Here is a 24196-nt window from a genome sequence, read left to right as displayed (position 1 = left end):
TGAGTGCTTTCCAGCTTTCCCACCTCCCCACTCAGCCCCATCCCCATCCTTACTGTTTTCCTTGGCCCTGCACTGAAAAATAAATGCACTCCCACTGTATCTCGCTGAACTATTGGGATCTGGCAGGGTTTTGCGTCCATCAAGCTTTCTCATCTGAAGGAATCAGTCACCCAGAAATGGGTGGTGGTGGTGGAGGCGGTCGGAGAGCTCAATTTTTTATGAGTCTGTGCAAAGCGGATTGAGACAAAAGTAGTTATGAGACGCCTCTCCTCTCTTCTCTTCTCTTCTCCTCATCACTCGGCCACATTTTAAACACACTCAGACCAAAGGCTGCACAACGATTGTTTGCTCTCATTTAGACAGTCATCCTTAGATATACAATTATAGCAAAGTCTTACTGTACTGTGGAGGTAACTTAATATGAATATACTATTTGAATATTAACAGTTTAATCTGAGTAGATAGGACTAGCATCTAAATTCTATCTAGTATGTTTGTTTTATTTATGATCCGTCACTGTGAGGCGTTATTCTTTCATTTAAAAGCTCAATTTCTGACTAAAGCTTCGACCCCACCACATATTTAACCTTCTTTTTCTGTTAAAAAAAAATCTATACTATGGCCTTAAGAGCTGTAATAGCTTGTTTCCTTCTCAGTAGTCTCTGTATTAGAACAACTTTACAAGAAGTGAAGTAGCATCCCAGTAACAGACATTCCTGATTTTGTGTGTTTTCGCAAGGGCCATAAGGCCCGGTATTTGAGAGATCATTATTAGAAATGTATGCAGATGGAGAGAGCCAATGTGTCTGTTTTGGAAGCAAATTAACTGTGGTGAAACAGTCGTTCACATAAAACAGTCGAGCTCCCTGCTATTCATAACAGATGCTGGGATTTTATGATCTTCTTGATAGCAGATTTTGCTACTTGAAAAAAAACACTGACAAGCTGTTACTCTGTGTGATTACATGGCTGTAAATTAACCCCTGAGCAGTTCTCCATGTATCATTACGGATAGAGAAAAATTCTAAATTATTTATTATGCCTGTATGTAACGTTTTTGGCCTGTTTGCTGTTGCTTTGCTGTGCATGTACTTTATTTATGCTGCTATATTACAGCTCTTTTTGCTGCTGAACACAATCATTATGAGAAATGAAATGACAAACGTACAAAGTTTTATAATTAGCACAGATCAAATTTTAAATGAACCATCAAACAGATGATGGATCAGCAGCCAAACAGTTAGGAACCACACTGTAATCATACGGTTATCAGTGTTTATACGAATGCAGGGAAATTTGAGTAATGGGGTGATAGAACCTGTCAACAATTAAAGCTGAAGAATATCTGCGCAATCGGTGGCTTGAGGCAGTTAATGTTCAGGTTTCAGCATGAGCAAACTGGCAATCAATAAAAATATCCTGCACAGCAGAATTGTGTGTCATGGCATCTCTGCCTTTTCTTGCAACCTCGTGAATAAAAAACTATAGTCTTGTAGCTGTTGACAACTGCAGCCGTTTGCTTTTCAACACCTCCAGGCCTGGCCCTCTGAGTACTGGATGTGTGAAGTGAGTGAAGCTAGAAATGTGCAGAAACATGTGTACACCGCAGTGTTTGTTTGTCGTAACAGGTTGAACGACCAGTGGGTGGAAGTGGCCGGTGACTTGAGAACGCTCATTAGGAATTTATGAAGCGCTAAAATGTTTGGTCTCCGGGGAGGGGGGATTGGCAGCTGTCGCGCAGGCAAGCAAGCTGGCAACAGGAGGAGGGAGCCCACATTAGCAGAGAGAAGAGACTGTAGAGATTCCTGAAATATTTACAGTAGGTGACTGACAGTGGCTGTTCCTGCAGCAGCTTTATAACGATGTGGAATGTGGAATTATTATAAAGATAAAATTTTTTGCTTTGTTTGTTGTTGCCCGGCAGATGGCAGAACTAATTTCAATCACACATACATCAACAGCACATTTAACAGCCCATATTTTGTTTAAATACAACACAAAGGTGCAAGGAGGCAGTATTTCAGCAGCAGCATCAGAGCTGCAGCCTGCAATTTGCCACTGTGTTCTTTGTTCTGTTTCCCATTATCATCTCTGTATGGCTCTTTAGAAATTAAATTTCGTCAAACTGAATCTTTATTGTTTTAGCTACCGACTTCATCACAGCTGGTATCTTGCTGTTATGAGATGACATTGCTGCCCCTTAGCTTAATGCGCTGCAACAAGTCAAGTACAGGGCATTCAAATCAGACATTTACAGCTTGCATTGTATTATGTTGCATCTGCGTTGTAAATAAGTTTAGACAGTTTCTTCATTTGGTTGCACTTTGTAGATTTGTGTGTGTTTTCTTCGCTTACGTGTTTAGCTCTCTTAGGCACTGTGTATCAGCCTAAACTGTGGAAATCAGTAAAAAAAACACACACACAAAGCAACAGAATCATTGCCATTAATATGTAAATTTTGCAGAGAATTTAAAGCTTTAAAAGAGTGCACAGGCTTGATTTGAATGGACACCTGGACTAAACATTTTTATGTTCGCTTTTGTACTTACAACTGGCCTGAAACAGGCATTTCTTGATCATGTGTTTATGAATAAACTGGTGCCTGGCAAATAAAATAAAATAAAATAAAATATAGTCCTTAGGTGTCAGCAATTTGTGAATTGATAGGAAGAATGGAAAAGCTTATAATGACAACACACAAACCACAAAGAAAAACAGATAAGATACTCAATAAATGTCCTTTTTGTTGTGTCACAATTACTTTTTATAACAGAGCAACCTAAGAATGTTGTTGTCTTGGAGTCATTCCTTGTCATTAAAAGCAACAGACACTGTTGTTGGATGTACTGGCACCTTTCAGTTTAGTGCACAGAAAGTCTAAAAGGCAGAGACAGATGATAACTGCAATAAGTGATAGCAATGGCCCTCAAAGATTATTCTTTATATAAATGTTGTATAGACACAGATCTGTTGTCTCATTTTAAGACTTTATTTTGCACTGGATGTTTTAAACAATTCCTCCTCCCTAGCTTGGTATCTAGCCAGTATACATATCCTGGCTGCATGCCGACAGTGTGGGCTGTCCATTACAGCACTGAGTTGCACTGTCAGTTTTTATTCAGAGCAGTAACTTACTACAGGGAAGTGCATCGCATTACATTGACTTGCTTCATTAGTTAAGATGACTTGGAAACATCTTCTGCTGCAGACTGTGTAAATGAACATGACAAATTGACTGCATACCAGCTTTTAGGGCTGTATTGTTTTTGCCAATATCCAAATTGTAATTCTGGAAACTGATTCTCAGTGAGCGTTTGACACCACAGCAACATTATAATTGTTATCATGATACATTACTTAATTAGATTCAAAATGAAACATTTTACATGCTATGGAAGCTGTGATAGCTTTTAATTTTGTTGAACGCGTACTATAGGTGAAATTTGGTTTGTCAGGACAGAATGTATTGATGTTTTACTATGTCAGTGTAAACAAAAAGAGAAAGAAATCCTGAAAAAAACAAGCAAAGTAGAACCTTGAAAACATATACTGCTCAGAAAGATTAGTTACACTTAAACAATGATGAGTTTTTCCTTTGTTCATTTATCAAGAAAGGCCTGTACTTTTGAAAAATGGCCCCTGAAGCTACTAAGGAGCTCACTACTTTCCTGAAAACATTACTGGTGTGTATTTGCCGTTGTCGATTTTTAATTAGTGCCGACAACGATTATGACTTTCCTGTAGTTCAAGTGGACAAACATTAAATGTCTTGTTTTGTTCTGTATGTCATGATTTTTGTTTGTGTAATAAGTTAGACCCAGATAATATTTGGCATTTTTCTCAAAATTTTTGCTAGTTAAATGAGTTAAGCACAGAATTGATTACCAGAATAGTTGATTGATTGTTTCACATTCGGTGTTCTGTGTCATATACAGATGTTTAGAGGAAGGGTGTGGCTACAGATGTGAATGCTGTGTGGCTCGCTCTCTGCTAGCTCTGATATTCTACTGCTTCTCTCCGAGAGCTTTGCTGCAATGTCTCCTTATAAGACAACAAGAGGCTCTCCTGCACCTCCCTCCACTGCAGTGAGCACAAACAGTTCCGTGGTCAGCCTGGGATAAACACAAGGAAACAGAGATGCAGGAGAGCCCAGTTGTGTCAGATATAATAGTTATTCAGTCGTGTGTTGGGATTTAGCAATAGCGTCTACAGTTTGTCATTAATTATTTCAAGACTTACCATGCAATGTTCAGGGTTTAATAGAAAGCAAAAACTCTCTAATTACTTGCCTAACATTTTTTTGTATTCTCATTTCTGTCCCTGCAGTTTTCTGTGAAGATCTACGTTCCAGCTTATATTTTGTCAATGCATCTGTGCAAGAGGTAGTGTTTGCCAGCACCACAGGGACATCGGTGCCCTGTCCCGCCGCAGGCGTGCCCCCTGTCTCACTGCGCTGGTACCTGGCCACCGGCGAGGAGATCTATGATGTGCCAGGGATTCGCCACGTGCACCCCAATGGCACCCTTCAGATCTTCCACATCCCCCCTTCCAGCTTCAGCAAACTCATCCACGACAACACCTACTATTGCACAGCGGAGAACCCCTCAGGGAGAATCAGGAGCCAAGATGTCCACATTAAGGCTGGTCAGTTTCCTTTTTTCTTGACTAACACCTGTTGCAACCTAAACAATTAAAGTCCATCATAAGAAGCTGCTTGTCTTATCCCAGTGTTAGCAGTTTTCCATGCTATACACAACACACCTCTCTGTCCCTCCTCCTAGTCCTACGAGAGCCCTACACTGTTCGGGTGGAGGACCAAAAAGCTATGAGAGGCAATGTGGCGGTCTTCAAGTGCATTATCCCTGCCTCAGTGGAGGCCTACATCACTGTTGTGTCCTGGGAGAAAGACACAATGTCAATCAACGCTGAAAGTAAGTCATAGTGTCTTTCTTTACTGCAGTAACTACTTCATAATGTCTGAAAGGTGAAAGTCCAAGTGAACTCAACTGGAAGTTTGAATTCGACTAAATATTTGGTAACTGATGAGGGTCTTGATTGCCTTTAGTTGTGTTGTTCTTATAAGATTCCTATTGATGTATCATAGATTGTCAAGTGACATTTAGATAACGTCTGCTGTGGTCAGATTGTTTATTGTACCAAAAAGGATTATCAGTTAAGCTTTCTTGCCATTATTAGGATAGAATAAGTGAAAAGATTGTGTTAAAAAGAAAAAGGACTTGTAGAAAAAGGGATTTCTGCTCAGTTCATGGGAAACATAAGCTTTGGAGAAACGCTGCATGATTAACATTGGAACTTTTGTGTGATGTTTTCCTAGTTTTGTTGATAAATATTACACTGTGGTGCCGTAACTGAAGTTTGTCCTGGCCAAATGACAATTACAAGTTGTGTTTGTCATGAGATGAACAGAAGTGCGTGTCTTTTGAGGCCTTGTCATTTGTTGTGTGCACGTGCGTGTGTGTGTGTGTGTGTGTGTGTGTGTGTGTGTGTGTGGGTGTTCATGCGCCTGTTTGTATGTGTGTGTTTCCATTTCTGTCTGACCCAATGACAGCGAGGTCCCGCTCCTCTTCCTCTGCCCGGTCTTCCACGAGAGCGCAGGCTGCCAGCCGTGTCACTTAGTCTCAGTGTATTGACCCATTTCTCTAGCTGATAGGAAGCACTGCAGCGCTCCGATCATTCAAATCACTTAAATGGAACGCTCGGCTGCGTGATTGTTTCCCAGCCCTGGGGGGCAAATTCACTTTATGTGGGGCATTTAGCAAACTCAATAGACAAGAGCTAATGTCATTTTGTTTTTGGATGGAGGGCAAATGCTGGCTAGTGGATGCTTTGTTTTTTTTGTTGACGTTTCACATTTGTCCGCTGAGGCGCAATCGGCCATGTTGAAATCTATAGCAATCTCTTAATTGTCCATAAATGGATTTGCTGCAAGCATGGTTTCAGACACAGGCATATACAAGGGTTAAATCCCCACACTGTTGCACTTCTCATTTGGATGTATTTGTTTATTTGGTCTTTTTGCTAGATTTTTTTTATTCTTTTAAGCATGGCTACAAGTTGGAACATACTTTTGGAATACCTGATCTTTAAGAACTTGCAACCTTTTCCACTCGTTATCTTTACCGAAAATGTTCTGCTCTGTCAAAACAAAGTGTTTATCTAGAGCTGTAGAAATCATCCCATCTGTACCCATCAGCCATGTAAACGCTGTCAGAAAAATCTTCCAGCCACCAATCCACTGCTCTTCTCCATTCTAAATTATGGATGACGGAAGCCTATGAATCCATGAGCAAATGGTCTTTATTCACGTTTCAGTGCACGCATCCTACTGACGCACCGTCCATTCCCCTCATCCTCTGCTACACACGTTTTAAGTGCACTATGTGTGTGTGTGCACAAATCTATATGCACACTAACTGACAGCACAAAGCAAGATAGCTCAGCCCCTCATCTCGATGACCGACCTGCAGCATTTTAATATTTGATGACAAGAAATAATATCAACACTTGGACTTTAAACAAAAAACTTGGTGAAATGTAGCTTTTCTGCCTCTGACATGAATAATTGACCGCATTTCTTCAGTTGCAGGTGTAGCATGGTGTGCAGGACCCGTCAGACAGGCCCTCTGTAAGTCTCACTGGACTGGGCCTTTTTGAGTTGTTGCAGGGTAGACCAACAAAGAAGCACTTTAAGAACCATGTCCATTAGAAAAGAATGGAAATTATGATGAAAAATGCATTCAGTCAGGACATCCAGTAAAAGCAACAGTGAAGCATAGTTGTCTGATATAGCGGCTTTATAGTGGTCCACTGTTTTAACTGAACTGCTGCTGAACATAACTATTTCATGCATTTAGTCTTACAGCTTTGTTGTGTTACTGGGACTAGAAGATAATACCTGCTAATGAAGTGGGCCAGTTGACAGTTACAAGTAGATTGTCTTCAGTTTGCTTTGGGAACAATTTCAGTTATTTCACAGGGTTGGGCACATTTTCTCATTTTCACCAACTTGGAAAAGTCAGGACCAAATGAATAACTTGTTAGTTAAGTCATCTATTGTTTTACAATTTAACTTTTGTAGCCTGTGCAAACACTGCAACAGTTTTTTCTTGCTGTTATAATCCCTTCTGTCTCTATTGGCCATCAAGAGATTGCTCTTAAAATGCTCCTACCTAAATGATGTGGGGCATCGTTTTGGCGCTTAAATTTAGCGTAAAATATTTTCTAAACGGGCTGCACAGTGGTTAGCACCATCGCCTTGCAGCTAGAAGACCCCCGGTTTGCGTCCTGATCTTTCTGCAAGTTCTCCCTGTGTGTATGTGGGTTTTCTCCAGGTTCTCTGGCCTGGCAAAACATGCTGAAGTTAATTGATAATTCTAAATCATCAGTAAGTGTTAATGTGAGTGAATGTGAGTGTGCTTGTTTGTCTGTATGCGTAGCCCTGTGACAGGGTGAAGGCCGGGGACACCGTGGACAGATCACTGGTCTAAGTATTGAGGGATTAAGCGGTATATAGACAATGGATGGATGTACATATTCTGAGCTTCATCTGAAGGTCTAGAGTTAATATGAAGCTTTTTGCTGTATGAATTAGTCCATATAAGCTCACAACATTGTTGGGGAAAGCACATTTTCTTGGCCAGTTTGGAGAAGGCAGTGTTTGTATGAGCACCTGACTTTTATTATGAAAAATTGTGCACCCAAATGTGTGTAGACAAAGTCTAGTATGTCCTTACAAGGATGCCTGCATTTATCAGTCTCTTTGTCCAGTGAAACCGTTTTAACAATGTCACTGAAGTATAAGAAATGACAGAGCTGGCAAGTGTTTTAGGTTTATATTATATCAAGTTTGTACTAACTTTTGTATAGAAGCTGGTATGTGTTTCCTACGTGCAGTGAATGCTTGCAAACATATTGTCTGTTTATGTGGGTATTAAAAAGAGTTGAAGCATTGTACCAGAGCAAAAGCTGCAAACTGTCAGTCAGGGATAAAGAGGATTTCACTCATAGTGTAGAGAGAAGAGCCAATCAAGTCCTACTGATTATGATGGGTTTTGCCCACTGATACATATATACTTTGCTGCTCACTTACTTCATTGAAAGGAAAACAGGAAAAGCAGTTTATTGATATAATATAAGTATGGGATCACTGTGACATATTTCACTTCACAAATGTGCTGTAAAAGGTGCAACCAACATGTTCAGATCATCACATTAACGAAACTGTGTATCAGACAGCCGCCTCCTGCCTCACCAGCAGACCTAGTCCTTGTCAACAGGCCAAACAGTCATCAGAGGTCAGGACAAATGAGAAGGGGATATTTGGTAATCTTAATCTTTAAGTAATCTTAAAGTCTTGTTTGTTGTCTGTGTGACAGCACTTGTTATTGTAAAACACTATTGTACCTTCAAAATTGTATCTTTTAACTTATACTGTCACCTCCTTGTTATTGTTTTTATGTTGTGTGCTGCTGACCTTTTGGCCAGGTCACCCTGTGAAAGAGATCCTGATCTTAATGGGTTTTATCTGGTTAAATAAAGATTAAAGAAAAATAAAATAATTTAACATCAGTTACAAACAGGAGTGAAGAAAGCAAAGATTGTTTTTAGTTTGTTTTTAGTTTCACAAAATGAATATAAACTTACACAGCATATTGAGACTTGAGAGATAACCACCTTTATCTCTTAGCAGTGGACATCTGCTTTCACTCATTTTTGTCTCTTTTTGTTCATTTTGGTAAGGTTGTTTAAAGCTTAGATCGATTTACCATCTTGATTTGCACTTGGGTTTGTGGCAGTTTCCACCTTTTTGTGTGAGGGCATGTACAACAGAAGTATTTGTGTTTTGTGTTATTTATTTTTAGATTTAATAATAAGATATGTACACTACTGTTCAAAAGTTTGCAGTCACACTTTTCATTCATTCATGTGCTAACATAATTGCACAAGGGTTTTTTAATCATCACTTAGCCTTTCAGAACCATTAGCTAACACAATGTAGCATTAGAAAAGGAGTGATGGTTGCTGGAAATGTTCCTCTGTACTCCTATGTAGATATTCCATTAAAAATCATCGTTTCCAGCTAGAATAGTCATTTACCACATTAACAATGTCTAGATTCATTTAATGTTTTCTTCATTTAAATAAAACTGCTTTTCTTTCAAAAACAAGGACATTTCTAAGTGACCCCAAACGTTTGAACTGTAGTGTATGTGTAAGAATTTGTACTGATTTGTAATATTTGATTTATGTTGAAATGGTGCTAAGAAACTGTACCCATTGAGAATGTATGATAGTGGACTGGAGTGACAGAACTGTGTACATATGTATGTGTATAGGTGTTGCTGTACCATTGTAATGTGTAGCAGAGGGCCAATCAAAGGTGAAATCCTGCCACTAAATCTTGATCAGAACTAAATTAGGAGAATTAACTCATACTATACCATATCAGTGGAAGCAACACTTTACAATACTGTAGCAAGTGGAGCTCTCTGTTCAAAATGTGCATGGTGAAAAGGCCTAGATCATTGTTGTGTTTGATTAGATTCGGAGCATCAGCATAGCTCACCAGAAAACATGGAAAAATAACATCAAGCTATTTTAGTGATGGACCATACCTGGTTGACATGTCCGTGCTTTCTCCCAGAGTTACTTTTTGGGATGTACTGTGAGGGACTGTCTGGCTGTGGCTGTGTTGCTGTGCAGGGCCGTTCCCCAGGTGCAGCCTGTGCTGCAGTCACTGAGGAGGCCTTGTAGTCATTTGCCTCGGCCTGATGCTGCCTGCTCTGCATTCAGCACCAGTAGGGCAGAGAGGGGGCCGACCCCCCAGCACCATACTGCAGAGACGCTCACACACACACACACACACACACACACACACACACGCACGCACTCACACAGGGGCTTCTTTTCATTCAGTACACGAGCTAAGCACAAGGGCCGTCAGCCATCACACAGATTCTCTTTGCTCTGCTCAGCCCTCCCTCATCTCTCCTCTGTTTCTTTTTTTTTTTTTTTTACATTCATGCTCCCGCTGTTTTTATTACTTTCTCATACACATACAGAGAATTTATTGCACAGGTCCACATGCATCTAACATTCACTGTGCATATTTCTTCTACAACAACACTGATAATCTTAGGATATGCAGTTAATATCTTATAGTAACCATCACAGTCTTGCTGGGTTTGGTAGCATGTAGAGACAGTTGTTTAAGGAGATTGCAGATGGCTCTAACACTTTCAGTCTGGCTATTTGCTGAGCCATCTTGTGCATTTCACAGCTTCTTTCATGTTTGTTGACATTTGGGATGTGTGTTGGAGTTATTTCTGCTGCTAGTCTCGATCCCCGCAGCCATTGCCGAGAGGGAGAGGAGCCAGCCACACTATGTCGGTTTAATTGGCTGTGTATAATGTGCCTTTGAAGTAAATATCAAGAGTTACTATCAAAAGGCTGCTGGACGCTATCATGCATTTCCACAGTGCCTACTGTTTCTCCTCCACTCCTCCTCCATTTCAAGGCGGCTACAAACTCAGGCTGATTTGGAGTCACACAGAGGTGTGGAGTTTGGGGCTACACAGTTGATTTAAGCAAAACTAAGCTGACCTGTGTGTTTTCAATTCATCCTTGTCACTATGGTTACACTCAGTCAACCCTGAGATGTCCTTGGAGGCAGCTGTGTTTGGATACGCTATGTTAACAGTTAAAACATTATCAGGTTACATAAATGTTTCATGAGCATGTAACTGCAATATAAATGTAATTTAAAGGAAGGTTATGCATAAGCATTTAAATGATTTGCATTCCTGCTTCGCAGCTATCACTGTTGCCCTACTGTAAACATTTGTGTAGAAGGTGGGATTGGCGCTAATCCTTTGCTGTATTCTGTGTGTTGTAGCCTACAGGTAGTGTGGTATAATGAATGGCTTTTGTTGGAAGCAGCCTTGCAGCTCGCTTGCTGTCGGTTTTGCCCTTTTCTTAGAATACATGTAGGAAGCGCAACCATTGGTGCAGCACAACCTTGAGCGGGAGGCTGGGGAGGGTGGGTAATGGTTTTACTGGTCCCTGTGTGGTGAAGATGTAGAGGGGGACGGAGAGGAGGTGAGGAGGAGGGAGAAAAGAGAGAGCATAACCAACTCTCTCTCTCTCTTGCTCCCTTTTCCCCTCTCCATCCCTGCCTCGCTCTGTCGACAGGCAGGGTTGGGACTCTGACGTGTGACAGGCTGGATGTAGAGTCTTTTTCCAGCATTCGTCATTCTGTCTGCCCATGATTGGCTGGAGTATTGTTATTCACACAGAAAAATGGGTCAGGTGGCCTGTGGAGAATGGAGTGTTTGTATGGACGGATGGTCGGACAGCACAAACATACACACACACACGCGCGCGCGTGCACACACATGCATACCTACACATGCATCCCACACAGAGTAGGATTATACTCCGCAGCAGAGCAGTGCTGGCAGATAAATAACAGATAAATGAAAATAAATCCAGGTTATGTGGTAAGCGTCTCTCATGTTGAATTCGCTGTGTCCTCTCAAAAGCTGCGAGCTGGTTCTCTCCTCACACCCAGTGGCAGGGGCTTAGTGAGATAAATAAAGGGTTGCGCTGAAGGAAAAAAAAAAGGGAAGAAAATCAATACCTGTGTGCATGAATCTAGCTGCAGCTGCCACAAAGCATTATGGGAACATGACGGGTAGCTACACTTGGGCTGGACAGCGTGCAGCAGCATGATAAGGTTAAAAAAAACAGAAACACGCAGACCTACTGAGCATGAAAATGAGATAATGAACAATAGATAGATAGATAGATAGATAGATAAGCAGCTCTGATCAATTGAATTAAGAATAATGATAAAAGCTTATGATTTTGAATTTATTTTTTATTTGAATTAAATTTAGCAAAAATACATTGCAAAGAACTTTATAAAAGAACATCAACTTAAGAAAATGCATTGCTTGATTAAATAAACTATACAAATGATAAAATAAGAAATACAGTTTATACACATTTCATACAGCGAATAATGTAATAATTAGAACTCTCGCAATTTAACACCAATATGAGCAGCTTTCTAGCAATAGAGCTGCACTGCATCACTGCTCCCTGTACTGAAAACCAGACTGCAGTAATCACCTCAGAATTTTAATAAGTCATATTTCATATGATGAAGGCATCATTGTGCTAGACCTTACACTGCAGTGAATCAATGTTATGCTCAATGCTCAATTGCAACATTATAGATGGAAAATGTGATCATATAAATACACATACGTATACTTGCATGCTCTGTGTGTTCACTACATTTCTCTCCACATCGTCTGCTGTTCCAGTCTTAGCCTGAGACTGACAGAGATATTAATTAAATTGGCTGATGCCCTTTCTCTCTCTTCCCTGCACTGGTGCTGCAATGATCACACTCCCACCTCCGTACTGTGCTGTTTGCTCACCAATAACCGCAATTTGTTCTTTATTAAACTCTCAGGGCTGGGAACAATTAGGGTGTGAGCTGGAGGTGGTGGCAAGTGTGTGTGCGTGCATGCATGAGTGTATTTGAGCGCAGGCAGGCAGGCAGGCAGGCAGGCAGGAGAAGGAGGAGGAGGGTCGGGGAAGAGATACTAAACACTGCTTAATCTTTGATAAACAGTGAGGTCTCCTTTGTGCCGCTGCAGTTTGGCACATCTTCTCCGGGCTGATCAGCGCTGTGCTGGGCTAGCTCATGGCTGCTGCTTCGACAGCTCCTGGACCTGGATGAGAGCCAGGTCATGCATGGCTCCCTGCCAGGATACAGATTAGCTATAAGCGCAACATGAGCTAATCGTGGAAGGAGCCACCAATTAATTGGCACTTAGGCATTCTGTGCACTGTATGGACTTGAGGCTGGGTGTTATCAGTGGATGAAAGTGATTGGCATGGGTGTCACTAGCGATTAGATATATGCTCATGTCACACATTGGCAAAATAATATATATTTGTTGTGTGGGTGCATGTATGATAACTGCATCTCTCTTTAAAGGAGCTAAAGCTCCAGCTGTATGGAAAGCGCAGGCTTGAAAGTTGAGGGGGCTGGGTTGGGAGGGATTTATAGCAGGTTGTGCATGTCTGAATTTCTGGAAAACTATTTTAAATAATAATAATAATTCTCTGTTGTCACCTTTTGTCTGGATGGGAAAGAGGTAGCAAGGAAATTAATGACGCATTCCAACCTTCGAAATACAAGGTAACATAATGCATGTTGCAATTTTGGTGCAGAACATCTAATTCCACGACACATTATGGTACAAGGATAAGGGGAGCTTATGTATTAGGGGATTAGTTTCAGGCCTTCAACAGATCTTCATCTGAATGCAAAAACATCAGAGTGACATAGGACGATCTGAAATCAGAAAAATCTTAAATCAGACAAAGCTGAAATCAGATGTAGCACACAGCCAGATTACCATCAGTCACAGAAATGCCCGGGCTGACCGGTGAATGCTGTGAATCTGTCAGTGATAAGAAAGAAAGGTGATTCCTCCACCGTGCCTCGGCATCTCAATCTGCTGTACTTTGACGTTAAAGACAAATTTGAGAAAATGATTTTCCGGAAAGACCTTTGACTGGTGACCAAAGCTGCTAGAAATTGTGGCATCGGTGTAGGAACCTGCAGAGAGGTTGTTGTGCATATAAACATCTGTGTGTGTGTGTGTGTGTGTGTGTGTGTGTGTGTGTGTGTGTGTGTGTGTGTGGTACGCAGACAGCGAGGGAAAGGGAAAAAGTGCATTGCTGTGTGTGTTGGTGTGTAGGAGGAGGAAAAGGGGGAGTTGGCTGTGAATGGTTGCTCTTATCGGGTGCATGCAGCTGCTGCAGTGTCTTTGAGAGACAGAGGGGCTGTCCATGCTTGCCACTCACTCTGCCTATTCACAGCCTCCCCCCCTCTCCCTATCCCCTCTCTCTAACTCTGTTTCTATCCCCGTTTGTGCTGCATTTTATGGCAAGGAAGTAAACGAAAGAAAGAGGAGGGAAAAAAAATCATGACTTGGGCTTTAATGCAGACTCATGACGTGAAGGCCCACAGTTTCACATCCTGGTGATGATTCTTATAACAATGGACAGGCAAGAAATTAAATGTCATTGGGCATCACCACATCGCCCCAGCTGACATGTGATTGTTATGGTTTCCCCTTTTGTTTTCACAGACGTTTTAGGAATAAAATCGAATAAATGATGACTTTTTCTGCAAATTAGCCGACTTAAATACTACGTGTAGGCTGTACTATCATCTTGACTGTAGAGAAGATTTTACAGCTTTACAGGGAGAATGCAGAAGAATGGAAATATAAATAAGTGCAAAGTAAAGAAAAAGACGGCAACCTTGGCAGTCCCACAAGTCTGTCAGAAGATAATGCCAATGAAGACACCCCCACCCCACCGATGACGCTAATCAAAACTACGAATAATGAAGTGAATTAATGCAGTTGGGAGCCGGTGCCAGTGTAAAGGTGACCCGTGGAAAAGGTATTTCCAAGATGAGCCACCATGGGAAATCACCTTGATAGATGGACGTCTTGGGCAGCCGGGGAAGCGATGTCCTCGAGCAATGCATGTTGCATGCAGAGTGCATTCTGGGATTTGTAAAACCCCCCCACACCTTCTCCACGTCTCCCTCCCATCGTTGCCCAGGTGCGCTGTCATGTATCGCTACACTCCTGCAAGCAGTATTTTTCAAGCTGTGATATGTAACCTTGACTCTGGTAAAAGAATGGAGGAGCAGATGGTGAGAACGGATGATTAAGAATCAGTTTGGACCAGAAGCCTTGAGAAAGACAGTTTGTGTGTTTATTCAAGGAGATTTTAAAGGGAGACTTTTTTTTGTATTTTTGTCACATTATTCTGTCATTACAGTGTTAATTTAGCCACTAGACTGATCAAACAAAGATCAAATAAATAAGTAGAAAGATGTAATGTTTTAAATTCATTGCATTTCTTTAGATATGGCAAACTAAAAGCTGCATTATCATAGTTGTAAAATTACAATGAAGATTTTTTAGAAAGATGATATAAATATTTTGCACGAATTAAGGCAAGAAATTTTATTACATATTCAAGGCCAAAAACAAAATTCGATAGCTTCATATTTCCCCTCTAGTTTCTTTTCTTCCCTCTGTTATGATTCATTTACATTTAAGAATAAATTTGGAAGGAATGCTGATGATAAAAAGCATTTAATCATTGTTTTTCATTTAATAAAATAAAACCTAAAACTGTATATATTTATTGTAGGTTTGCTTATTGTGATGATCACCACAAATTGCTATTATTTAAGTGTGGAATTAAAAAGGATTTTACTGTGTTTTGATTAAGATACATTTTATGTTTAAATTGAATGACTTGAAATAATTTTTTTTCTGCATGTGAACTTCCAGTAGTAAAAACATTAACTTAAAATTTTCAGTTGGTCCAGCCAGCAAATGCTTTACATTATTTTGTCTAAGGTGAGGAAGCCTAATTTTTTGGAAATGCTTGCATAATCCTTTAGTTCCACTTGGCAACTATTGAGAGAGATACAATACCGAGGGAGTCTGTGTAAAAATAATTCAGAGGACAAAGAAATTAAACTGATAAGTTAACGCATGAAGCATCGTTTGCATAATCCGAGTTAATCCATAATGCAGAATACAGAGTGAGCTGTCTAAAAATATCTCTGACTGCCTTCAAAAAGTGAAGGAAACATGTTTAATTAGCATGTTCGGAGCTGCTGCTCTTTCTGCAGCCACTGAAAATAACATTACTGTTATAGGTTTGTGCTTTTAGTTGCATTGTCCAACACTCACTTAAAGTAGGAGTGTAGCAATATTAAATGCAGCAAACTGTTCTATTAAAACTCTTGAATTTCATGTAATTTGTGTATGGTTTGTTCGATATGCAGTGATGAACCCCAAACAGAATTTTCCTCTTGCATACAGTAAATAGTCATGTTGTTGCTGAGGGCCTGAGTTGACGCTGTCAGCTCTGCCTGATTGGCTGGAGCTTGCTATGACTTGCCATGTGCTTAGCCAATACGGTTTGCTCTGGCTTTTTTTTTTCCCCCCACCCTAAATAAATTGCCTGGAGAAATTGAACAAAAAATTAGAGAAAGGGAGAGAGCCTTTCATCTAATTGAGAAGCTCATATTAGCTGTGGTGGGAAGATAAGCTCCTCTCTCTCAGCAGCTATTAAGCTCACTGTACGTTAGCCAGTTTCTTCTCTTTTTTTTTCATTTTACTTTTAATTTTTTGTAAGTTGTCACCTCTGTGCTCTCAGTGTTAGTGAGGTGCAGGTTTAAAGTAACGTGCAGTTTACTGGTGTGTATCTTTGTGTGTCCCAGGTCTGACGCGCTACTCTACCTGCACACATGCACAAATTGTCAAAATGGAAACCAGGTCATGTGACCTTGGGCAGCAGCCATTTAAAATGCAAGGAAAGACATGCATAAATACACACACACACACACACACACACACACACACACACACACACACACACACACACACACACACACACACACACACACACACACACACGCCATTTTCCTCAGGTGATCAGCTTTGTTCATTCTTTAAAAAAAAAGATTTTAGCATTGTTGTGTATTTGTAAGTGTGGTGTTTAAAGCATGCCTTGTGTATCAAAGTCACACGTTAGGTCAGTGAAATTAACTTCAACACAAACATACATTTATGCAACAGCATGTATAATTAACAAATGATCCTTTTACTGACAAATTAACAAATCTATTAAATGTGTAAATGTGACGTTTACAGAACATTTTAAATTGTGTTGTCCTTTGCGTGCCAACACAAGTGTGTCATGTATCAATTAATGTGTCCCAACATATGTTCTAATTGACATTGTGGCTAAACCTCTGCTTAGATTTATCTTGTGGTCTGATTGTTGGGGTGTAGACGCTCTTCCTGATTACACTTTGTCTTCCACTGCCTTGATCCTTTCAGACCCCCACCCCCTTTCCAAAACAACGCACGCACGCACGCACGCACGCACGCACGCACGCACGCACGCACGCACGCACGCACGCACGCACGCACGCACGCACGCACGCACACACACACCTCACCACTTCCCAAACCAGGATTACATTTCCACAATCTAATCCTAGTTTGGTGGCCTGGGGGGGCGGCGTCACACCGCAACACCCAAATGTCTTGGTGTGATGGTGATATTGGGAGGGGGGAGCAATCAAGTGGTGTTACACTGGCGATTTGTTAATCCTCTGTCAATAAGGGTGAGGAAAGAAAGAGACCGGTAAAAGGTTTGCTCCGTCAAGACTGCTGCTGCTGCAGCTGCTGCTGCTGCTGCTACACCGGCTTACTGCCTTTTCAGTCCAAGGCAGCCATTTTGTGTCAGCCAGGCTGTGTTGCTAGAACAGTGCTGGGTCTCAGTTCACACGGAACAGAAAAGCTGATCAGAAAAACAAGCTGCATACTTCTTTTGTTTATTACCATGCTTTTTTTCTGGTTTGAAAGGGAGAATTCACGGAAAAGATGGGTTATTTATATAGAAACCCTTTTGATAGTGTACAGTAAATTGATGCTGAATGCTACGTTGTATCCCTGTAATTACAGTTTAGAATGTCAACACTACCTTAAACATGTGAATATAGTTACAAAAAAATAGGTTCTTGTTTAACCTTCTACCATTTAAGCTGCAATTTTTTTCATAGCCTACATTTTGAGGTGGACATGAGAAGGTCCATATGCGCGCACACACATCTCCTCTCTCCACATGCAGGTGTACTCCTCATCAGCTACAGTCATTCTCCTGGAACTCAAATAGTTCCTTATCTGTGTAAAAAATTGTGGCGCTGTGAGGCCTGAGCAAAAACAGTACCTGAGTAAGAGATCAGTCGACCTATTCTAAGAGGCCCCATAATGTCTGGCGTCTTCCAGCCTTGTTTGCTCTGTGTTTGTGGCTTTGGCGTCTGGCAGATGGACCGTCAGGGATTATACCTGCTAACGAGGAGAGGTGGAAGAGGTTAGAGGGTGGAGGGATGCAGTAAGAGGCTGAGGTTTGGAACAAGTTATGATGTAACTGGGACTGGATGTGTTTTGGGGGTCTGGTTAATGTCTTACTGATTATTATTTGTTATTTGCAAGCTGTTGGTTGATTTGTTCACTTTGTTGTGAAGCCATTATTAATCTCATTAATTTTATTAGCAGTATTAACAAATATCAGCATATTTATTCCAAATCTTCACACAGCATGGAAAGCAAATCTCTTGGGACACAATTGAAATGATAGAATAATGATAAATTATGAATAATTATGAAGTGTGAATACAAAAACTGAATTTTAGAGTTTACATTTTTGTCATAAAATCATAATCTTTTGCATTTTCTCTATTATGTTAATAATGGCCTAATTAACCATTTATCTGAGTTTGCTTGGTGTCTTTTAGACAGTTCTCTGTTTTCTAGAACATAATCAGCTTTTATTAACTGACTGGTGCTCTTATAGGGGTGTGTCGTGGGGCCCACACACCCCTACTGGACAGAGATGCTCAAGGAACTTCCAGTGTGATTACACGAGGCGTATGTCCAGACAGGATGGCCTAATCCCTGACCAGCCTCCACCCCGCCCCCTACGCCCATACGCACACACATGCCCCCCCTCCATCTCCACCCCTTAACATATGGAGATGGAAGGAATTAGTGCAGTCAAAGAAAATAAATGAGTTAAAGCAGCCAGCAGCTTAGATCCCACAATATTCATTCTTGGGTGACCCGTCTGTGAGTTTCTTAGAAGTGGTGCACTCGTGGAGGAGGGCCTGTTCTCCTCCTGTTTGTTTTTCCTTCCAAAAATGCTGGCCCGTTTTGTGTTTGAATGTGCACTTTAGTGTGATTAAATCATTCACAAGCACTCAATATGCATGTTTTACTCTCATTAGAGATGGGCACAGGCCAGGATGTGGGATGCGTGCTGTTTTGAAATGCACACTGTTTGGGACGATACCACCCACAAAGCCACAGTCTGACCCCGACGGACTCCTCGTGTGACCCCACCAACGCGCCCCACCCCAGATTCAGCCCAGATCTTGTTAAATAGGATTAAGCTGGCTACCTGCCATTCAGTGGCTTGGACAGGACCTCTTATCTCCTGTCTTCAGATGGCTGCCAAGAACAACATAATGCACAACGACCTACATTAAACAATGCCACATGCAGGTTTTGCGCTAGACCTGTATCTCATGGTCAGTGTAGATAGTCTTTCTGATGCTAATTTCCATTGGTAAGTGTAGGTCACTAGGCCACTTACATGCCTAATCAGGACCTAATGACTGCCCTCATACTTAAAAGCAATTAAATGTTTTGATGCTGGCCATGACCAGTCGGGTGTGTAAGTTTGTGTCTGTGCCCATTGGTCTGGCCTGTCTAGGTTCCTGTCTATGCTGCTTGTATGCTTTGTAAAGCATGTTTTAATTCCCTGCCTCTTCACACCACCTCTTACTATTCAGAATTCAGTAGGATGGGACCAGAGGAGAGACTAGTGAGAGCAGTGGAGTCCATGTCCTCCAAAGCACATGACAAGTCTCAAGCACCCTCCCATACTCTCCCTCGAAGCAGAGACACCAATTCAGCAGTGTAAGAGGCTTTGTGGCCAAATCCCTTGTTGATCTTCATAAAGTTTGTGTCTTACAATTAAGTACAGATGGTTTGCAGCTGGTTGTAAGGCTAGTAAATAACTTGGGCCTCTATTTTCGCCAGGGATTTGGTGGGGTAATCCCTCTCTCTGACAGTTTACCAGATTCAAATCATTCCAGGCTTTGCTTTCCTTCCTCCACTTCTACAATCGTTTTTTTTTTTATCTCCTACTCTCCCCCCTCATTCCATCAAAAGCTCCTTATCCTCATTTGAATATGCTATCATTTAGTAGGAGCACACACATGACATGACTGTATCTAAGAAAAGGGACGTGGGTGATGCAAGAATCTCACTCAATTACCCCTTTAAACCTCTTTCATTCTGAGACAGCCGCTGTGTAGGTTGGAATCGGTGTTTACAGGACTATGGACATGCTGACAAATCCTTAGTGATAGTGTGAACCCCGGGACAATTAGCAGCTGCTAATGCAAATATGAATGGGAGCCAGTAAAATAAATAAATGACAAACTACCACGTTGCATGTTCATAGAGATAAATATATAAACTGTCAAGGTCAAATGCAGTCAAGGCTCTGTTCCACTAACTGTAGTAACTCAATGCGGTCTCTCATTTAGCATGTCTTCCACTGGCCATGTGGAGCTGTATGTTTAATTGTAAATGTCAGTGGGGTTTCCAGTTTTCTTACTTCTAGAATAAAACAGTAAATTTAACATCTTTGCTTTGAATGGCCTGAGCTAAAATGCGTACTCAAAAGATGTATTTCGCAGAAAAAGATGCTATATCTGGTGTTCCGAGCAATAATTGCATAGGCTAGTGTTTTGTTGTTGCTTGTAATTTAAACATAGATATCAGTTAAACACTTGGTACAAACGTATGGCTTAGTATTCTACTATAGCTTTGTAGCTTGTATAATGCATGTCGGTGTGCATAGAGGACCCCTTTTAAGCAGATCTCTCTCCCGGGACAGTGCTGGGGCCCAGAGGAAGACAAACTCTAATGAGGACATAGTTACGGCACTCACACATCCTGGAAGAGCTGTGATCATCACTTGGTATAAAGCAAATGCTCCCTAGGAAACAGCTTGACCCTGCTGCTCCTTGTTTCCCCATCGTGCGATTGCTATTATTCAAATATATTTATATATTTATATCATTATTTTCCGCTGTAAGTGGAAGGAGCCGGCACAGCAACACCTCATCTGCATAAGACAGTAGCTAACTGCCCTAGAAGCGCCTCGGGATACGAACAGATGGGAGTGTTTAGCAACCTTACCCACCTACTCCTCCTACCCAAAACACACACACACACACACACACACACACACACACACACACACACACACACACACACACACACACACACACACACACACACACACACACACACACCCCCTCCACTTCTTACCCTGTGTGCACCCCCTACTGCGTGCTACCCCCCGCCAAATGTTCAGTTAACCTGTCAGTTCTCATTGCCCAAAATTCAAGATGCCATATGCCTTGCTCTGACTTCTAACCCTCCACTGCCGCTCTTCCCTGTCTCCTTCATGGTGACATGAAAGTCCCCGTTGAAACATGAGGATGTCTCTTTGCTGTTTGATTTGGAACACCTGGCTGAGATCACAGAAATTGCAGGCATTGCTTGTCTTGTATAACAAAAGCAGTCACTTAGCGCTACACGACACAGTAGGAGCGCATTTACCGCATCCGCATCGATGAGGCTTTTGATGATGTACCTACGTAAATACAACAAATAACTTAGGATGAAACCGAATGCTGTGCCATCCCGTGTTTGTCATATGCAACTCAGAGCTCATGTGGTCTCATCAGCTGGCTGCTAGATGAATGGAAATGTTTCATTTGCTGCTGAGAGTGACTGATAAAACAATTGATATTTTACAACGTTTTCAATAAACCCTGGCAGCCAAAGGCCTTGTCCTGTGTTATAACATCTCATAAGAGTCTCCTCTGCGAGCTTTGGCTCTTCTGTCCAGTGAATTCCAGGCCATTTGCCCTTGCACAGAGGGCAGCTCCCAGCAGGCCTGGCCATAGTGACAGTTTGTTGTTGTTTATAAGGTCATCCCCACCATAGGGGGCAGCATATTCATTACACCCACCCCATGGCTCTGTTTGTCTCTGGCAGTCTGTTTCTCTGTGGGCTCCTGTCATAAGGTCAGAGGGTAGTTACTATCATCCTCCTCTTGTCTTCACAACAGGCCAGGAAAGCAACAATGCCTCTGGAAGGAGTAAAAAGGTTAATTGGCCTAATCACAACAAAAATGCCAAGTTTACATTGACTAATAAGGCAAATTCGCAAGCAATTCAGGTATGACTCGACTGTCATAAATGAATGATGAAAAAACTGCTGTTTTCATATAAATTGGATTGTTTAAAGTGACACTGTAAATTTTAAAGATAGATCTAACAAATGATTCCTGTTAAGGATGAAAAGGTCAAAAAATGCTTTTTTCTCTCACTTCAGTGTAGTTGGATTTTGTGACTGCAGCCCTAATTGGTCTGACATTAGCTTATGGTCGCTAGTAAAAACTGTGTTTTCACCCCGGGAACTTTCCCCAGTGAATGTCGGACCTTTTACGGAACTCAGTTTCTCTCCCTGGATTTCCACCAGAGAAACCAGGCTCTAAGTGAAGTTTCAGGGAGATCATTTCACGCCTCCAGGAAGTCCCTGCTCAGGAAAGGCTTTCTGCAGATTCAGGAACTTTCAGGTTGGGGCTTGTAGTGCTGTATGTTGTTTATCCATCAAATATACTGGCAACGCTTGCTACTCTAAGTAAGTTTATGTTCATTGTTTTAATTAAAAAGTTGGCTGTTCTTCATAGGATGCAATAGCTTTAAATGCGATATTAGTTCTGAGTACAAGAGAACAATGACAAGTGGTCGTTACTGGACTTAATTCTAGTTCTACAAGCATGTAGGAAATATAATGGAAGTTTGTTGTCTTGGCATATATGGTGAATTTTATGTTGTTCATGGTTATTTTAGAGAGAAGAACACTGCTATTGAATGAGAACATCAAGAGGGCAGACAAATGACACTTGTCCTTGTTTCAGGGCCACTCAGAGGTACCTACCCTGGAGTAGGTACTTTTTTCTTGCCTGAAAACAGCCCTGAAAGAGGTTCTCCAGAGGCAGTTCTTGCAGCTGGAACATGCAAAAGAGCCTGCAAATTCCTGCAATGGAAAACGGCCCATAGTCTTATTTTAAAATAAGAATATAACTATTCTTCTTGAGAATTTATAGTGCAAAATAACAGTAGAAACTGACTCAAAATGGATCAGTAGCACAAGTAGATGACAACATTTAGTCAGTCAGTCAGCAAAATGACTCAGTAATGTCAGTTATAATGCCTATATACAATAAAGTAGGAAATATTAGTCGTAAGCTGCTAAACATACTAGACTAAGTAAGGCTAGAAAACGTTTGAATGCGTTGAGATGAGCAAACTACGTTTCATCACCCACCATTCTTTGGAGCAGATAGAATGTGTAATGTCTTTTTTTTAAAAATTAATAAACCCTCACTGCCTTTCGTTTTCTTAAATAGCGATCAGATGAAGGTCCACATAAGTGCAAACTATATCTGATCCGTTTTAATGCTCAGACCTAGACATTTAGTGCAACTATTTTTATTAGTGGTAAAATGCAATCACAGAATCACCTGCAATAGACTCAAGAGCGTAGTGTGTTCTGAAAAAGAAACAGAGCGAGAGAGAGCCAGGAAGTGTCTGGGAGTGGGAGCAGCGAGCTAAGTGAGGTTGTTAGGAGGAAGCGCTGACAGTCCAATCCAGCACAGCGACCATTCAAAAGACAGCTCCTTTTGTTTCTGCTTCCCTTTCTTCTGCCAGGGTAGAAAAAGAGGGTGAATCTCTCTGTGCGCAGTAACCCACTGACACCTCCCTCTGATCTGCCTCCTGCACTCTACCTCCTCCACCCCACCCTCCCCCTACCACCACCACCACCACCACCACCAGCACCAGCCTCCCCTCCCTCCACTACATCCCTTCACCAGTGCTCTCCTCTCTCCACCTCCTCTCCCTCTGCGGCTCTATCTCTCTCCCTCTCCCCCTCCATATGCATATGCCAATGCCTAAGAGTCACTCTCCTGGTTGCCACAGTAACCAGCTCACCTCTCTGTCTCCCTCTCTCTCTCTCTCTCTCTCTCTCTCTCTCTCTGTCTGTCTCTCCTTCTGTCTTTCTCCCTCTCACAATGCACCTAAACAGGAGAATCTGTCTGAGTCTGACAGAGACAAGGGAAATTGGAGGGAGGCATATTTCAGAAAGAATGCTGTTGCACAATTGTCTTCCTCTCTACAGCTCTTATCCACGTATGCGCCACAGAGCAGACAAGACAAGGCAAGAAAAAGAAAGCGTAGAAGAAACAAACCGTAGGGAATAAAGATATGAAATAATACTGGAAGGCCACATGTGTACAAAGCAAGTGGTCCTAGAATGAGTTATTTTTCTCCTGCATTTACAGCACCAGTAGCACTGCCACTAACCAGCATTTTCCACCTGCTCCAGCCATACTG

The 24196-nt window shown here is 41.5% G+C and overlaps 1 protein-coding gene across 4 annotated transcripts in view; it reads left to right on the top strand.

Moving 5' to 3' along the window:
- Window positions 1-24196, top strand: part of dscama (Down syndrome cell adhesion molecule a) — a 103201-nt gene that overhangs the window by 19125 nt on the left and 59880 nt on the right. For all 4 annotated transcript variants that reach the window (XM_022193301.2, XM_022193300.2, XM_022193299.2 and 1 more), the window contains exons 2-3: window positions 4327-4644; window positions 4782-4931. In XM_022193301.2, coding sequence (XP_022048993.1) covers window positions 4327-4644; window positions 4782-4931 — 468 coding nt within the window. The remainder of the gene's footprint in view (window positions 1-4326; window positions 4645-4781; window positions 4932-24196) is intronic.

The sequence above is a fragment of the Acanthochromis polyacanthus genome, chromosome 17, assembly GCF_021347895.1.
Source record: "Acanthochromis polyacanthus isolate Apoly-LR-REF ecotype Palm Island chromosome 17, KAUST_Apoly_ChrSc, whole genome shotgun sequence".
In the NCBI taxonomy this organism is placed as follows: Eukaryota; Metazoa; Chordata; class Actinopteri; family Pomacentridae; genus Acanthochromis; species Acanthochromis polyacanthus.
The sequence above is the reverse complement of the archived record's forward strand: the minus strand, read 5'-3'. Positions and strand labels throughout refer to the sequence as shown.